The 17,352-nt window shown below is 44.6% G+C and overlaps 1 protein-coding gene across 1 annotated transcript in view; it reads left to right on the top strand.

The window, feature by feature from the left end:
* The first annotated feature begins 5,112 nt into the window (after positions 1-5,112).
* The window catches only part of LOC139235696 (probable G-protein coupled receptor 139), a 79,581-nt gene continuing 67,341 nt past the window's right edge, over positions 5,113-17,352 (top strand). Inside the window, exon 1 of the mRNA XM_070866735.1 lies at positions 5,113-5,182. Coding sequence (XP_070722836.1) covers positions 5,113-5,182 — 70 coding nt within the window. The remainder of the gene's footprint in view (positions 5,183-17,352) is intronic.

Here is a 17,352-nt window from a genome sequence, read left to right as displayed (position 1 = left end):
AAATCAAATTGGCAAAGTTAGTCTGGAGGATGAGTTCATGGAGTACATTGGAGACAGTTTCCGAGAACAATACATTATGGAACCAACCAAGGAACAGTCTATTTTAGGTATTTTTTGTTGTAATGAGACAGGAATTTCATAGCAAAGGATTCTCTGGGGCGGGGTGATCATAATATGATACAATTTAACATTGCGTTTGACAGTGACATTGTCCAAGAAAGAAACAATTGCATTTATATATTGCCTTTCACGACCACCGGACATCTCAAAGTGCTTTAAATACCAATGAAACACTTTTGGAGTGTGGGCACTGTTGTAATTTGGGAAATATGGCAGCCAACTTGAACACAGCAAGCTCCCACAACCAGCAATGTGATAATGACCAGATCACCTGTTTTTTGTTATGTTGATTGAGGGTTAAATATCGGCCAGGACACCAGGGATAACTCCCCTGCTCTTCTTCGAAATAGTGCCATGGGATCTTTTCCGTCCACTTGAGAGAGCAGACGGGGCCTCGGTTTAACATCTCAACCGAAAGACGGCACCTCCGACAGTGCAGCCCTCCCTCAGCACTGCACTGTCAGCCTATATTTTGGTGTTCATCTCTCACTGGAGTTGGATTTGAACCCACAACCTTTTGAGTGTGCTGCCCACTGAGCCACAGCTGACAGCGAAATGAGAGCTTTAAAATAAAGCCAGTTGCATAGGTACTGGGCTGAATTGGCTAATGTAGATTGGTAAATTAGATTAAAAGGCTTGATGGTAGATAAGAAGTGACAAACGTTCAAATAAATATTCTAATATTCTCAGTGAATATACCTTCCATTGAGAAATGAAAAATCCGTGGGTAAAGTGATCCCTGCTCTGCTCCATTCCCTCTGATACCATCTACCCGATCTCACTGAACATAAACCAAGGGATGCTTTCTCCATGTTCTCCTCCATTCCCACTGACACCACCTACCTGGACTCACCGATCATCACCCCAGTGACCTTCAGACCTTCGCTCCGTGTTTTGCGAAACTTTCACCTCGCGTCCTTCAGCGTCTCACCTGATTCTGATCGCGAGATATTGAGACGGTAACCAAATAGTTCATTCGGCAAATTGTCCTCTTGAATCCCAAAAAGCGACAACAAGAAAGAGCACAGAGGAAGACGGGATGACGTTGAGTGGACAACTATGCCTGATTGCAGTTCTTGTTGAGAACATGGAGAAGGTGCGGGCTCATCAGCAGGGCATGGAGATCTCAGTGTGTACTGACAACTGATCTTGCGCTATGCACTGTGACATTGGGGACCAGAGTCTACATGAACATAAAGGGTCAGTGTTCAGGAGGTGGGAATCCCAGTTTGCAATGACATCTGATCGACTGCAGGGTGGGACAGGGGACCAGAGTCTATAATTGAGCCCTGGGCTAGTAATCCAGAGATGTAAATTCAAATGCCACCACGGCAGCTGGGGGGATTTAACTTGAGTTAATTAAATACATTTGGAATTCAAAAGCTGGTATCAGTATTGGTGACCGTGAAACTACCGGATCAAAGCGTTTTCTCCCGGAAATCGCTTGTTGTGACGGAGCTAGGAATAGAGCTCTTGTTTCGGGAGTATTCTATCAGTCATGCGGACAATGTGGCCTGTCCATCGGAGCTGATCAAGCGCAATCAATGCCTCGAAGCTAGGGATGTTAGCTTGAGAAAGAACACTGTTGTTGGTACGCCTATCCAGACAATGGATTTGCAGAATTTTAGCACAGGCAGCGTTGGCGATATTGCTCCAATGCCTCGAAGTGCGTACTGTGCGTTGTCCATGTCACTGAAGAATACAGGAGGGCGGGTATCACTGGTGCTCTGTAGACCACGAGCATGGCACCGGGTTTGAGGTCTTGAAGGCAGTGTTGGCTTTCGTCACCAATGTCCGCCCTCACTGATAGAAGGCACCCAAGTATTCTTGCTATTGAGGGAGTGCAGCGAAGGTTCACCGGACTGATTCCCGGGATGGCGGGACCGACCGATCAAGAAAGACTGGATCAACTGGGCTTGTATTCACTGGAGTTCAGAAGAATGAGAGGGGACCTCATAGAAACGTTTAAAATTCTGACGGGACTGGACAGGTTAGATGCAGGAAATACAACTCTTCCTTCTCGCACCACTCCTTTAGACATCTGTTTACCTTCCTGATCTGCTTTCAATATAACAATTAGCATGTGGCACGGGTAATGCTCAAGAGATTTCTATCCATTGAGGTGCTGCTTTTGAATTTAGCTCCTAACTCCTGATAACCCGTCAGCAGAAACACTTCCCTTATCTACAACATACCATTGGTCGTGACACAGAGCACTACAACTGTACCTTCCCCTCCCTTTCCATAAGAACATAAGAAATAGGAACAGGAGTAGGCCACCATTTAATAAGATCATGGCAGGTCTGATCATGGACTCAGCTTCCTGCCCGCTCCCCATAACCCTTTATTTCCAAACTCCTGTCAAGCCGAGTGGAAAATTCGCTTAATTAGGCAGCAGGCCGGTAACACACGCTTCTGGACTTTCGGTCGGGGCTGAAGAGGATGCTACCTCTGCCTAATTACTGAATCCACCATAACGACTACACGTCTATTCTGTTCCTCCCCCACTTTCGACAGTCTCCTGCTCCCACGGGGCGCAGGTCAGCACCGTGGCTGTCCGCCCTTGGTATTGCCCCTCATCCTCACAGGTGTCAAGAGCCTGTTGGCGAGGATCATGGAGATCATGGAGAGGTCGGAGATTCTCTGCGGGACGCCCTCCTCTTTCTCTCTCTCGGTTCCCCCTTACCCAGCAGACTGAAACTCACACTATCCCCCTTTCCTGCACCTGCGCTTCCCACTGAGACGTGACTGTGCTCTGGAGGAAGCTATCCAGTCCCCACCCTTCCCCATTCCCCGGTTCTCCGGTACGCATCAGCGCGTCTGTAACTCAGACTCTGAGCTCGAGCGTCTCTTGGTTGTGTCAAAATCTCGACTCGCTAAAAAAATTAAACTCAGACATCAGCAGCTCGGTAGAAGTCCCTTTAATTTACTTGCTGCAAGGGAATGCCTTGCTGAGTCAAAGGCTCTGTGAAGACTTCCACAGTAATACAAAAACACACTATCTTTATACAGAAGAACAAACAAAGAAGTTATGGTTCCATCACGTGTATCAGTTTGGCCCTTGCCTAAATACAGATAAGGAGTTCTTCAATCACTTGATTAACATTACATCCTTGTTTTAATTTTCTACTTATCCAAAACAGCTTTTATCTAATACTTCTAAGATTTTGCACAGCGACAGTTATTTAGCAGGGAGTATAGTTCTAACAAGACAGGGAGGGTAAATTCAAGGTTCCCTCGCTCACACTGATGGTATCTGCTTTTCTACATTAGTTGGCTTATCAGTCAAGGTTAATGTGTTTATGCAGCAACAGGCTATCTGCTGCAGGGGCTTCTGGGAGAACTGAGACTCCATTTTGTTTTATTACAAAAGGGTACATTTAACAGAAAATGTAACTTAGGAAGTAAATTTCCACAGTTGAGACATTGTGGTGGAACCCAATGCTCTTCCTGCGCAAGGCGCCCTCAATGCCTCATGGATGGCCAGCATTGCGTTGCCCGATCTATTCTTAATCTATCCCACTCAGCACGGTGTTAGTGTCACACGACGTGACGGTGGGTACCGTCAGTGTGAAAACAGAAACTGGTCCCACGAGGACTGTGCAGTGGCTATTCCTACCAATGTTGTCATAGACAGATGCATTTGCAATAGGTCTGTTGGTGAGGACGAATTTAAGTAGGTTTTCCCCTCGTGTCGTTTCTCTCACCACCTACTGCAAACCCAGTCTGGCAGCTATGTCTTTCGTGTCCCGGTCAGTGGTGGTGCAACCGAGCCACTCTTGGTGACGTCCATTGACTTCCCTCACCCAAAGCACATTATATGCTATTATTTACTCAATGCTTCCTCCGAGTGGTGTTCAACATGGCGAGGTACCGATTCATCAGCTGAGGGTGGGCAGTTGGTGATAATCAGCAAATAGTTTTTCTTGCTCATGTGTGAGCTGAAACCATCAGATGTCATGGGGACCAGCAACATCAAAATAGACTCCCAGTGCAATCCCCCCAAACCCCGCCTTTGTATCACTATACCCCCACCTCTGGTCTGTCCGTCCTACCGGTGGGACAGGACATGCCCAGGGAATGTCATACTCACAGACGTCGACTGATTCTGTGAGTATGACTATGTCAGGTGAGAGTATTCTGTGGTACATAGAGCACCAAATCTGTAAACACCAATGTCGTGCCATGTACAATGCAAGGTCTGTTGTGAAATGCATGTTGAAAAGAAAAATGTAAATGTACCCGTCACCCATTCCGTGTACTGTATTGTAACAGATGAAATGTAATTTGTTTGAATGTACTACAATGTATCCCGTATTGTACCGAATTGCACTTGAACTGGAAAACAGGGAAATGTAATGAACGGAACTGCCGTCAGCACCCAAATAATAGTGTATGGGATTGCTGATGGCAGCTAAATGTACTAAAATGCCTTGAATGTACTGTGCAGATTTTTTTTATGAATAAAGTATATTTTGAAATTAAAAAAGAAATTCTGTGGAACAGTTCCCACATCTTTGGCACCATTGCCCAGATGTTAGTGATGAGGACTTTGCAGGATCGATTGGGCTGGGTGTGCTCGTCTTGTGTCCTGGTTCGATGCCTGCGTCATAGCCCAATTGTCCATTCAGTTCTATTATTTTGATCCTTTCTAACTGTTTGATAAATTGAGAGGGTTGCACGGCCAAATAAGAGGGCAGTTAAGAATCAACCACATGGTGTGAGGTTGGAGTCGTATATAGTCCAGACCGTTAAAGGACTTAGTGTGGTGCTTTAAAATTCGGTAACATCCACTTTAGTCCATTTTGTTGCATCACAAATAAACTTAAAATAGACTGCATTAACTTGTTTGTTCAATGACTGCAACTAATTAATGGTGAAGTCATCTAATTGTGTCTCGGAGGGACCACGTCGGGTATAATAAGGCACCTTTTGAAAGTCGAACAGAGCGAGTGTGGAACCTCGAACAGACATCGCTGTTTCTCATAGAAAATGCACGCTCCGCCCACAGGACTGGTGTATGCCATTTACTACACTGCACTTGCCACCGTCGCTGTCCCAGGTAACGTACTGGAGCAAGTTACCGAGGTGTTTAAATGATTAATTGGCAGGGTACACAGGCAGAAACTATTTGGTCTGGTGAGGGAGTCCAGAACTAGGGGGCCTGAGCTTAAAATTAGAGTTAGGCCATTTAAGGGTGAGTCAGGGAGAACATCTTCACACAAAGGCAGTAGATATCTGGCACTCGTTCCCCTCTAAAACTTATTGAGCTCGGTCAATTGTAAATGTCAAAACTTAGCTTGATAGAATTTTGTTAGGCTTGGGTATTAAGGGTTCCGGAAGCGAGGTGGGTAGATGGAATAAGAATACAGATCAGCCATGATCTGGGTGAATGACGGAACAAGCTCTCAGGACTGGATGGCCAAGTCATATTCCTTTGTTCATAATTGGTACATCAGGTGTGAAACAGACAGTGCACTGCAACAGGTGTAATAATGTGTAAAATGCAGAAACGCTGCTGCTCTGTTCAAAGCCAATCCCACCATTGGACTGAAGAGCACCCAGATAATGCAAGTAGAAGATAAGGATGGTGAACTTGGTCTTATGAGCATCATATAATTGAACACTCCATGAGAAAACAAAGTGGCAACAATAGATCGACACTATGGCTAATGGCATTAAGGGAACTGTAGCATGTTGGTAAAGTTACTGGGAAAGTAATTCAAGAGGCATGGGCTAATCAACTAATGATCCATGAGACAAGAGTTCATACCCGACCACAGCAGCTTAGTGAATGTTCCAGCGAATTTAACTCAATCTGGAATGTAAAAAGCTAGAATCAATCATGGTGACAATGTAACTACAGAATTGGCGTGAAACCCCATGTGGTTCATTCATGTATGCACTTTAGAGAAGGAAATCTGCCTATCTGTGACAGAATGTGACTGACTCTGAACTGTCCTCTGAAATGACCTGGCAAGCCATTCAGTTGTCACAAAGGCGGTTAACCACCACCTTCTCAAGGACAGTTAGCGATGGGAAATAAATGTTGGCTTGTCAGTCATGCCCACATCCCGTGAAAGAATGACATTGAATTGCCAGATTAAAATTTAAAAGTTAATTTCCAGAGTTATGTCGCTCCTGAGCAAATTTAAAAATTGCCTTAATCTTTAATTGTTTCAATTAAATCATCAACAAATGAACAACTTCCACTTCAGAATGACAGCTTTATTGCTTTCGACAAATCTACAAAGCTCTTCTTAGACCCCATCTGGAATACTGCGTTCAGTTCTGGGAATTGATTTAATAAGTAACCAAACTGTTATTTGTTTTAAGAAATAAGTTTATTGAAGGTAAAATATAGCTCAACGTGTTATTGATCATGCGGAACAATAGATTCAGCGACAGGATTCATGAATAATCCATTTCCCAGGATCATGTATCTCATTCCCATCTGCTCCCATCCATTAGGTTTATCCATCAACCGTTCTCCACCGTTCATCCATTAACCGTTCCCCATCCATTTATCCATCAACCGTTCCCCATCCGTTCATCCATTAACCGTTCCCCATCCATTTATCCATCAACCGTTCCCCATCCGTTCATTAATCAACCGTTCCCCATCCATTTATCCATCAACCGTTCCCCATCCGTTCATTAATCAACCGTTTCCCCATCCGTTCATAAACCAACTGTTCCCCATCCATTTATCCATCAACCGTTCCCCATCCATTCATTAATCAACCGTTCCCCATTCATTCATTAATCAACAGTTCCCAATCCGTTCATCCATCAACCTTTTTCCATCGGTTCATCCATCAACCGTTCCACATCCGTTCATCCATCAACCTTTCCCCATCCATTTATCCATCAACCGTTCCCCATCCATTTATCCGTCAACCTATCTCCATCGGTTTATCCATCAAACGTTCCCCATCCGTTTATCCATTAACCTTTCTCCATCGGTTTATCCATCAACCGTTCCCGATCTATTCATCAATCAACCTTTCCCCATCCATTCATCCATCAACCATACCCCATCCGTTCATCCATCAACCTTTCTCCAACCGTTCATCCATCAACCTTTCCCCATCCGTTCATCCATCAACTGTTCCCCATTCGTTCATCCATCAAACGTTCCCCAACCATTCATCAATCAACCGTTCCCCATTCGTTCATTAGTCAACAGTTCCCAATCCGTTCATCCATCAACCTTTTTCCATCGGTTCATCCATCAACCGTTCCACATCCGTTCATCCATCAACCTTTCCCCATCCATTTATCCATCAACCGTTCCCCATCCGTTCATCCATCAACCTTTCTCCATCAGTTCATCACTCAACCATTCTTCATCTGTTCATTAATCAACTGTTCCCATTCCGTTCATTAATCAACCATTCCCCATCCATTCATCTATCAACTGTTCCCCATCTGTTCATCCATCAACCGTTCCCCATCCATTCATAAATCAACCATACCCCATCCGTTCATTAATCAACCATTCCCCATCCGTTCATCCATCAAATGTTCCCCATCCGTTCATCCATCAACCGTTTCCCATCCATTCATTAGTCAACCATTCCCCATCCGTTCATTAATCAACCGTTCTCCATCCATTCATCCATCAACTGTTCCCCATCCGTTCATTCATTAAACGTTCCCCATCCATTCATTCATCAACTATTCCCCATCCGTTCATTAATCAACCATTCCCCATCCGTTCATTAATCAACCATTCCCCATCCGTTCATTAATCAACCGTTCCCCATCCATTCATCCATCAACTGTTCCCCATCCGTTCATCTATCAACCTTTCCCCATCCGTGCATCCATCAACCGTCCCCGATCCGTTCATTAATCAACCATTCACCATCCATTCATCCATCAACCATTCCCCATCCGTTCATCCATCAACCGTTCCCCATCCGTTCATCTATCAACCTTTCCCCATCTGTGCATCCATCAACGATTCCCCATCCGTTCATTCATCAACCGTTCCCCATCCATTCATCAATAAACCATTCCCCATCCGTTCATTCATCAACCGTTCCCCATCCATTCATCAATAAACCATTCCCCATCCGTTCATCCATCAACCGTTCCCCATCGTTCATTAGTCAACCGTTCGCCATCCGTTCATCCGTTAACCGTTCCCCATCCATTCATCAATAAACCATTCCCCATCCGTTCATCCATCAACCGTTCCCCATCGTTCATTAGTCAACCGTTCGCCATCCGTTCATCCGTTAACCGTTCCCCATCCGTTCATCCATCAACCGTTCTCCACCTGTTCATCCATCAACCGTTCCCCATCCGTTAATTAATCAACCTTTCCCCATCCGTTCATTAATCAACCGTTCTCCACCCGTTCATCCATCAACCGTTCCCCATCCGTTAATTAATCAACCTTTCCCCATCCGTTCATTATTCAACCGTTCTCCACCCGTTCATCCATCAACCGTTCTCCACCTGGTCATCCATCAACCGTTCCCCATCGTTCATTAATCAACCGTTCCCCATCCGTTCATTCATCAACTGTTCCCCATCTGTTCATTAATCAACCGTTCCCCATCCGTTCATTAATCAACCGTTCCCCATCCGTTCATTGATCAACCGTTCCCCATCCGTTCATTAATCAACCGTTCCCCATCCATTCATTAATCAACCGTTCCCCATCCGTTCATTAATCAACCGTTCCCCATCTGTTCATTAATCAACCGTTCCCCATCTGTTCATTAATCAACCGTTCCCCATCCGTTCATTAATCAACCGTTCCCCATCCGTTCATTAATCAACCGTTCCCCATCCGTTCATTAATCAACCGTTCCCCATCCGTTCATTAATCAACCGTTCCCCATCCATTCATTAATCAACCGTTCCTCATCTGTTCATTAATCAACCGTTCCCCATCTGTTCATTAATCAACCGTTCCCCATCCGTTCATTAATCAACCGTTCCCCATCTGTTCATTAATCAACCGTTCCCCATCCGTTCATTAATCAACCGTTCCCCATCCGTTCATTAATCAACCGTTCCCCATCCGTTCATTAATCAACCGTTCCCCATCCGTTCATTAATCAACCGTTCCCCATCTGTTCATTAATCAACCGTTCCCCATCTGTTCATTAATCAACCGTTCCCCATCTGTTCATTAATCAACCGTTCCCCATCCGTTCATTAATCAACCGTTCCCCATCCGTTCATTAATCAACCGTTCCCCATCCGTTCATTAATCAACCGTTCCCCATCCGTTCATTAATCAACCGTTCCCCATCCGTTCATTAATCAACCGTTCCCCATCTGTTCATTAATCAACCGTTCCCCATCTGTTCATTAATCAACCGTTCCCCATCCGTTCATTAATCAACCGTTCCCCATCCGTTCATTAATCAACCGTTCCCCATCGTTCATTAATCAACCGTTCCCCATCCATTCATTAATCAACCGTTCCCCATCCGTTCATTAATCAACCATTCCCCATCTGTTCATTAATCAACCGTTCCCCATCCGTTCATTAATCAACCATTCCCCATCTGTTCATTAATCAACCGTTCCCCATCTGTTCATTAATCAACCGTTCCCCATCCGTTCATTAATCAACCGTTCCCCATCCGTTCATTAATCAACCGTTCCCCATCTGTTCATTAATCAACCGTTCTCCATCCATTCATTAATCAACCGTTCCCCATCTGTTCATTAATCAACCGTTCCCCATCCGTTCATTAATCAACCGTTCTCCATCCGTTCATTAATCAACCGTTCCCCATCCGTTCATTAATCAACCGTTCCCCATCTGTTCATTAATCAACCGTTCCCCATCCGTTCATTAATCAACCGTTCCCCATCCGTTCATTAATCAACCGTTCCCCATCTGTTCATTAATCAACCGTTCTCCATCCATTCATTAATCAACCGTTCCCCATCTGTTCATTAATCAACCGTTCCCCATCTGTTCATTAATCAACCGTTCTCCATCCGTTCATTAATCAACCGTTCCCCATCCGTTCATTAATCAACCGTTCCCCATCCGTTCATTAATCAACCGTTCCCCATCCGTTCATTAATCAACCGTTCCCCATCTGTTCATTAATCAACCGTTCCCCATCCGTTCATTAATCAACCGTTCCCCATCCGTTCATTAATCAACCGTTCCCCATCCGTTCATTAATCAACCGTTCCCCATCTGTTCATTAATCAACCATTCCCCATCCGTTCATTAATCAACCGTTCTCCATCTGTTCATTAATCAACCGTTCCCCATCTGTTCATTAATCAACCGTTCCCCATCCGTTCATTAATCAACCGTTCCCCATCCGTTCATTAATCAACCGTTCCCCATCCATTCATTAATCAACCGTTCCCCATCCGTTCATTAATCAACCGTTCCCCATCCGTTCATTAATCAACCATTCCCCATCCGTTCATTAATCAACCGTTCCTCATCCGTTCATTAATCAACCGTTCCCCATCCGTTCATTAATCAACCGTTCCCCATCCATTCATTAATCAACCGTTCCTCATCTGTTCATTAATCAACCGTTCCCCATCTGTTCATTAATCAACCGTTCCGCATCTGTTCATTAATCAACCGTTCCCCATCCGTTCATTAATCAACCGTTCCCCATCCATTCATTAATCAACCGTTCCGCATCTGTTCATTAATCAACCGTTCCCCATCCGTTCATTAATCAACCGTTCCTCATCTGTTCATTAATCAACCGTTCCCCATCCGTTCATTAATCAACCGTTCCCCATCTGTTCATTAATCAACCGTTCCCCATCCGTTCATCAAACAACCGTTCCCCATCCGTTCATTAATCAACCGTTCCCCATCTGTTCATTAATCAACCGTTCCCCATCCATTCATTAATCAACCGTTCCCCATCCGTTCATTAATCAACCGTTCCTCATCCGTTCATTAATCAACCGTTCCCCATCTGTTCATTAATCAACCGTTCCCCATCCATTCATTAATCAACCGTTCCCCATCCGTTCATTAATCAACCGTTCCTCATCCATTCATTTATCAACCGTTCCCCATCTGTTCATTAATCAACCGTTCCCCATCTGTTCATTAATCAACCGTTCCCCATCCGTTCATTAATCAACCGTTCCCCATCCGTTCATTAATCAACCGTTCCCCATCCGTTCATTAATCAACCGTTCCCCATCTGTTCATTAATCAACCGTTCCCCATCTGTTCATTAATCAACCGTTCCCCATCCGTTCATTAATCAACCGTTCCCCATCCGTTCATTAATCAACCGTTCCCCATCTGTTCATTAATCAACCGTTCCTCATCCGTTCATTAATCAACCGTTCCCCATCCGTTCATTAATCAACCGTTCCTCATCCGTTCATTAATCAACCGTTCCCCATCCGTTCATCCATCAACCGTTCCCCATCCGTTCATTAATCAACCGTTCCCCATCTGTTCATTAATCAACCGTTCCCCATCCGTTCATTAATCAACCGTTCCTCATCCGTTCATTAATCAACCGTTCCCCATCTGTTCATTAATCAACCGTTCCCCATCCGTTCATTAATCAACCGTTCCTCATCCGTTCATTAATCAACCGTTCCCCATCCGTTCATCCATCAACCGTTCCCCATCCGTTCATTAATCAACCGTTCCCCATCCGTTCATTAATCAACCGTTCCCCATCTGTTCATTAATCAACCGTTCCCCATCCGTTCATTAATCAACCGTTCCCCATCTGTTCATTAATCAACCGTTCCCCATCCGTTCATTAATCAACCGTTCCTCATCCGTTCATTAATCAACCGTTCCCCATCCGTTTATTAATCAACCATTCCCCATCCGTTCATTAATCAACCGTTCCCCATCTGTTCATTAATCAACCGTTCCCCATCCGTTCATTAATCAACCGTTCCTCATCCGTTCATTAATCAACCGTTCCCCATCCGTTTATTAATCAACCGTTCCCCATCCGTTCATTAATCAACCGTTCCCCATCTGTTCATTAATCAACCGTTCCCCATCCGTTCATTAATCAACCGTTCCCCATCCGTTCATTAATCAACCGTTCCCCATCCGTTCATTAATCAACCGTTCCCCATCCATTCATTAATCAACCGTTCCTCATCCGTTCATTAATCAACCGTTCCCCATCCGTTTATTAATCAACCGTTCCCCATCCGTTCATTAATCAACCGTTCCCCATCTGTTCATTAATCAACCGTTCCCCATCCGTTCATTAATCAACCGTTCCCCATCCGTTCATTAATCAACCGTTCCCCATCCGTTCATTAATCAACCGTTCCCCATCCGTTCATTAATCAACCGTTCCCCATCCGTTCATTAATCAACCGTTCCCCATCTGTTCATTAATCAACCGTTCCCCATCCGTTCATTAATCAACCGTTCCCCATCCGTTCATTAATCAACCGTTCCCCATCTGTTCATTAATCAACCGTTCCCCATCCGTTCATTAATCAACCGTTCCCCATCCATTCATTAATCAACCGTTCCCCATCCGTTCATTAATCAACCGTTCCCCATCCGTTCATTAATCAACCGTTCCCCATCTGTTCATTAATCAACCGTTCCCCATCCGTTCATTAATCAACCGTTCCTCATCCGTTCATTAATCAACCGTTCCCCATCCGTTCATCCATCAACCGTTCCCCATCCGTTCATTAATCAACCGTTCCCCATCCGTTCATTAATCAACCGTTCCCCATCTGTTCATTAATCAACCGTTCCCCATCTGTTCATTAATCAACCGTTCCCCATCCGTTCATTAATCAACCGTTCCCCATCTGTTCATTAATCAACCGTTCCCCATCCGTTCATTAATCAACCGTTCCTCATCCGTTCATTAATCAACCGTTCCCCATCCGTTTATTAATCAACCGTTCCCCATCCGTTCATCAAACAACCGTTCCCCATCTGTTCATTAATCAACCGTTCCCCATCCGTTCATTAATCAACCGTTCCCCATCCGTTCATTAATCAACCGTTCCCCATCTGTTCATTAATCAACCGTTCCCCATCCGTTCATTAATCAACCGTTCCCCATCCGTTCATTAATCAACCGTTCCCCATCCGTTCATTAATCAACCGTTCCCCATCCGTTCATTAATCAACCGTTCCCCATCTGTTCATTAATCAACCGTTCCCCATCCGTTCATTAATCAACCGTTCCCCATCCGTTCATTAATCAACCGTTCCCCATCTGTTCATTAATCAACCGTTCCCCATCCGTTCATTAATCAACCGTTCCCCATCCGTTCATTAATCAACCGTTCCCCATCCGTTCATTAATCAACCGTTCCCCATCTGTTCATTAATCAACCGTTCCCCATCTGTTCATTAATCAACCGTTCCCCATCCGTTCATTAATCAACCGTTCCCCATCTGTTCATTAATCAACCGTTCTCCATCCGTTCATTAATCAACCGTTCCCCATCCGTTCATTAATCAACCGTTCCCCATCTGTTCATTAATCAATCGTTCCCCATCCGTTCATTAATCAACCGTTCCCCATCCGTTCATTAATCAATCGTTCCCCATCCGTTCATTAATCAACCGTTCCCCATCAGTTCATTAATCAACCGTTCCCCATCCGTTCATTAATCAACCGTTCCCCATCCGTTCATTAATCAACCGTTCCCCATCCGTTCATTAATCAACCGTTCCCCATCCGTTCATTAATCAACCGTTCCCCATCCATTCATTAATCAACCGTTCCCCATCCGTTCATTAATCAACCGTTCCCCATCCATTCATTAATCAACCGTTCCCCATCTGTTCATTAATCAACCGTTCCCCATCTGTTCATTAATCAACCGTTCCCCATCTGTTCATTAATCAACCGTTCCCCATCTGTTCATTAATCAACCGTTCCCCATCCGTTCATTAATCAACCGTTCCCCATCTGTTCATTAATCAACCGTTCCCCATCCATTCATTAATCAACCGTTCTCCATCCGTTCATTAATCAACCGTTCCTCATCTGTTCATTAATCAACCGTTCCCCATCCGTTCATTAATCAACCGTTCCCCATCCGTTCATTAATCAACCGTTCCCCATCCGTTCATTAATCAACCTTTCCCCATCCGTTCATTAATCAACCGTTCCCCATCCGTTCATTAATCAACCGTTCCCCATCCGTTCATTAATCAACCGTTCCCCATCCGTTCATTAATCAACCGTTCCCCATCCGTTCATTAATCAACCGTTCCCCATCCATTCATTAATCAACCGTTCCCCATCCGTTCATTAATCAACCGTTCCCCATCTGTTCATTAATCAACCGTTCCCCATCCGTTCATTAATCAACCGTTCCCCATCCGTTCATTAATCAACCGTTCCCCATCCGTTCATTAATCAACCGTTCCCCATCCGTTCATTAATCAACCGTTCCCCATCCGTTCATTAATCAACCGTTCCTCATCCGTTCATTAATCAACCGTTCCCCATCCGTTCATTAATCAACCGTTCCCCATCCGTTCATTAATCAACCGTTCCCCATCCGTTCATTAATCAACCGTTCCCCATCCATTCATTAATCAACCGTTCCCCATCTGTTCATTAATCAACCGTTCCCCATCTGTTCATTAATCAACCGTTCCCCATCCGTTCATTAATCAACCGTTCCCCATCTGTTCATTAATCAACCGTTCTCCATCCGTTCATTAATCAACCGTTCCCCATCCGTTCATTAATCAACCGTTCCCCATCCATTCATTAATCAACCGTTCCCCATCCGTTCATTAATCAACCGTTCTCCATCCATTCATCAACCGTTCCCCATCCGTTCATTAATCAACCGTTCCCCATCCATTCATCAACCGTTCCCCATCCGTTCATTAATCAACCGTTCCCCATCCATTCATCAACCGTTCCCCATCCGTTCATTAATCAACCGTTCCCCATCCGTTCATTAATCAACCGTTCCCCATCCGTTCATTAATCAACCGTTCCCCATCCATTCATTAATCAACCGTTCCCCATCCGTTCATTAATCAACCGTTCCCCATCCGTTCATTAATCAACCGTTCCCCATCCATTCATTAATCAACCGTTCCCCATCTGTTCATTAATCAACCATCCCCCATCTGTTCATTAATCAACCGTTCCCCATCTGTTCATTAATCAACCATCCCCCATCTGTTCATTAATCAACCGTTCCCCATCCATTCATCAACCGTTCCCCATCCGTTCATTAATCAACCGTTCCCCATCCGTTCATTAATCAACCGTTCCCCATCCGTTCATTAATCAACCGTTCCCCATCCATTCATTAATCAACGGTTCCCCATCCGTTCATTAATCAACCGTTCCCCATCCGTTCATTAATCAACCGTTCCCCATCCATTCATTAATCAACCGTTCCCCATCTGTTCATTAATCAACCGTTCCCCATCTGTTCATTAATCAACCGTTCCCCATCCGTTCATTAATCAACCGTTCCCCATCCGTTCATTAATCAACCGTTCCCCATCTGTTCATTAATCAACCATTCCCCATCCGTTCATTAATCAACCGTTCCCCATCCGTTCATTAATCAACCGTTCCCCATCCATTCATTAATCAACCGTTCCCCATCCGTTCATTAATCAACCGTTCCCCATCTGTTCATTAATCAACCGTTCCTCATCCGTTCATTAATCAACCGTTCCCCATCCGTTCATTAATCAACCGTTCCCCATCCGTTCATTAATCAACCATTCCCCATCCGTTCATTAATCAACCGTTCCCCATCCGTTCATTAATCAACCGTTCCCCATCTGTTCATTAATCAACCGTTCCCCATCTGTTCATTAATCAACCGTTCCCCATCTGTTCATTAATCAACCGTTCCCCATCTGTTCATTAATCAACCATCCCCCATCCGTTCATTAATCAACCGTTCCCCATCCGTTCATTAATCAACCGTTCCCCATCCGTTCATTAATCAACCATTCCCCATCCGTTCATTAATCAACCGTTCCCCATCCGTTCATTAATCAACCGTTCCCCATCCGTTCATTAATCAACCGTTCCCCAACCATTCATTAATCAACCGTTCCCCATCTGTTCATTAATCAACCATCCCCCATCTGTTCATTAATCAACCGTTCCCCATCCGTTCATTAATCAACCGTTCCCCATCCATTCATTAATCAACCGTTCCCCATCCGTTCATTAATCAACCGTTCCCCATCCGTTCATTAATCAACCATTCCCCATCCGTTCATTAATCAACCGTTCCCCATCCGTTCATTAATCAACCGTTCCCCATCCGTTCATTAATCAACCGTTCCCCATCTGTTCATTAATCAACCGTTCCCCATCTGTTCATTAATCAACCGTTCCCCATCTGTTCATTAATCAACCGTTCCCCATCCGTTCATTAATCAACCGTTCCCCATCCGTTCATTAATCAACCGTTCCCCATCCGTTCATTAATCAACCGTACCCCATCCGTTCATTAATCAACCGTTCCCCATCCGTTCATTAATCAACCGTTCTCCATCCGTTCATTAATCAACCGTTCCCCATCCGTTCATTGATCAACCGTTCCCCATCCATTCATTAATCAACCGTTCCCCATCTGTTCATTAATCAACCGTTCCCCATCTGTTCATTAATCAACCGTTCCCCATCTGTTCATTAATCAACCGTTCCCCATCCGTTCATTAATCAACCGTTCTCCATCCATTCATTAATCAACCGTTCCCCATCCGTTCATTAATCAACCGTTCCCCATCTGTTCATTAATCAACCGTTCCCCATCTGTTCATTAATCAACCGTTCCCCATCCGTTCATTAATCAACCGTTCCCCATCCGTTCATTAATCAACCGTTCCCCATCCGTTCATTAATCAACCGTTCCCCATCCGTTCATTAATCAACCGTTTCCCATCCGTTCATTAATCAACCGTTCCCCATCCGTTCATTAATCAACCGTTCCCCATCCGTTCATTAATCAACCGTTCCCCATCTGTTCATTAATCAACCGTTCCCCATCCGTTCATTAATCAACCGTTTCCCATCCGTTCATTAATCAACCGTTCCCCATCCGTTCATTAATCAACCGTTCCCCATCCGTTCATTAATCAACCGTTCCCCATCCGTTCATTAATCAACCGTTCCCCATCTGTTCATTAATCAACCGTTCCCCATCCGTTCATTAATCAACCGTTCCCCATCCGTTCATTAATCAACCGTTCCCCATCTGTTCATTAATCAACCGTTCCCCATCCGTTCATTAATCAACCTT

Source organism: Pristiophorus japonicus, chromosome 23, assembly GCF_044704955.1.
Source record: "Pristiophorus japonicus isolate sPriJap1 chromosome 23, sPriJap1.hap1, whole genome shotgun sequence".
Classification (NCBI taxonomy): Eukaryota; Metazoa; Chordata; class Chondrichthyes; family Pristiophoridae; genus Pristiophorus; species Pristiophorus japonicus.
This window is presented reverse-complemented; position numbering and strand designations above follow the sequence as displayed.